The sequence below is a fragment of the Nestor notabilis genome, unplaced genomic scaffold (assembly GCF_000696875.1).
Source record: "Nestor notabilis isolate BGI_N333 unplaced genomic scaffold, ASM69687v1 scaffold21339, whole genome shotgun sequence".
Taxonomy (NCBI): Eukaryota; Metazoa; Chordata; class Aves; order Psittaciformes; family Psittacidae; genus Nestor; species Nestor notabilis.
This window is the reverse complement of record NW_009943509.1, coordinates 3,146-4,632: the sequence shown is the minus strand read 5'-3', so window position 1 is coordinate 4,632 and position 1,487 is coordinate 3,146. Positions and strand designations below refer to the sequence as shown.

Genomic DNA, 1,487 nt, shown 5'->3' with positions numbered 1-1,487 from the left:
ATGCGCCGGGCGTCCTCCACGTTGTCGCACACGAGCGCGTTGCCGCAGGCGTATTGAAGGGCCTTCTTGATGTGGGGGGGCTCGTAGCGGATCACGTCGATCACCAGCTTGGCCCCCTTCAGCTCCCGCAGCTTCTCGTCTGTGGGCTTCACCTGGGGGGGAGGCATCAGATGGGGGAACATGGGTTCAGTGGGGACACCCCAAAACCCAAGGGGTGGATGTGAAGAACATGGGTTCAATGGGACACCCCAAAACCCAAGGGGTGGCTGTGAAGAACATGGGTTCAATGGGGAACCCCAAAACCCAAGGGGTGGATGTGAAGAACATGGGTTCAATGGGACACCCCAAAACCCAAGGGGTGGCTGTGAAGAACATGGGTTCAATGGGGAACCCCAAAACCCAAGGGGTGGATGTGAAGAACATGGGTTCAATGGGACACCCCAAAACCCAAGGGGTGGCTGTGAAGAACATGGGTTCAATGGGGAACCCCAAAACCCAAGGGGTGGATGTGAAGAACATGGGTTCAATGGGACACCCCAAAACCCAAGGGGTGGCTGTGAAGAACATGGGTTCAATGGGGAACCCCAAAACCCAAGGGGTGGATGTGAAGAACATGGGTTCAAGGGGACACCCCAAAACCCAAGGGGTGGATGTGAAGGCTATGGGGTTCAATGGGACACCCCAAAACATCAAGGATGGATGAGGCCCATGGGGTTCAATGGGGAACCCCAAAACTCAAGGGGTGGATGAGAGGTACAAGGGGTTTAATAGGACCCCCAAAATGGCAGGGTTCAAGGGGACACCCCAACACCCAAGAGGTGGATGTGAAGAACATGGGTTCAATGGGACACCCCAAAACCCAAGGGGTGGCTGTGAAGAACATGGGTTCAATGGGGAACCCCAAAACCCAAGGGGTGGATGTGAAGAACATGGGTTCAAGGGGACACCCCAACACCCAAGAGGTGGATGTGAAGAACATGGGTTCAAGGGGACACCCCAAAACCCAAGGGGTGGATGTGAAGAACATGGGTTCAAGGGGACACCCATGGGTTCAATGGGGAACCCCAAAACCCAAGAGGTGGACAAAAGGTACAAGGGGTTCAATGGGGATCCCCAAAACATCAGGAGTGGACACAAGGCCCATGGGGTTCAATGGGGAGCCCCAAAACAGCAGGGGTGAATATGAGGCCCATAGGGTTCAATAGAGAACCCCAAAACATCAGGAGTGGACAAGGGGTTCAATGGGGACCCCAAAACATCAGGGGTGGACGGGAGGCCCATAGGGTTCAATGGACCCCCCCAAAACCCTTTGTAAGACCCTGAGTGATCAAATAGGACCCCCCCCCAACGCCCATTGTAGGACCCTGAGGGGTCAAATGGGACCCTCCAAAACCCCTGATGGGCCCCCGAGGGGTCAAAGGGAGCCCCTAACCCTCAAAGCGGGGGTGTCCTGCACCCCACCTCCAGGTAATCGAGGGGCAGGAAGG

At 56.0% G+C, this 1,487-nt stretch overlaps 1 protein-coding gene across 1 annotated transcript in view; it reads right to left on the bottom strand.

Annotated features, from left to right (window-relative positions):
* Window positions 1–6: 6 nt before the first annotated feature.
* LOC104411537 (structural maintenance of chromosomes protein 1A-like) overlaps window positions 7–1,487 on the bottom strand; it is a gene marked incomplete at both ends in the record, with an annotated part of 4,621 nt that continues 3,140 nt past the window's right edge. The window contains 2 exons of the mRNA XM_010021980.1: window positions 7–152; window positions 1,462–1,485. Of these exons, the coding sequence (XP_010020282.1) occupies window positions 7–152; window positions 1,462–1,485 (170 nt within the window). The remainder of the gene's footprint in view (window positions 153–1,461; window positions 1,486–1,487) is intronic.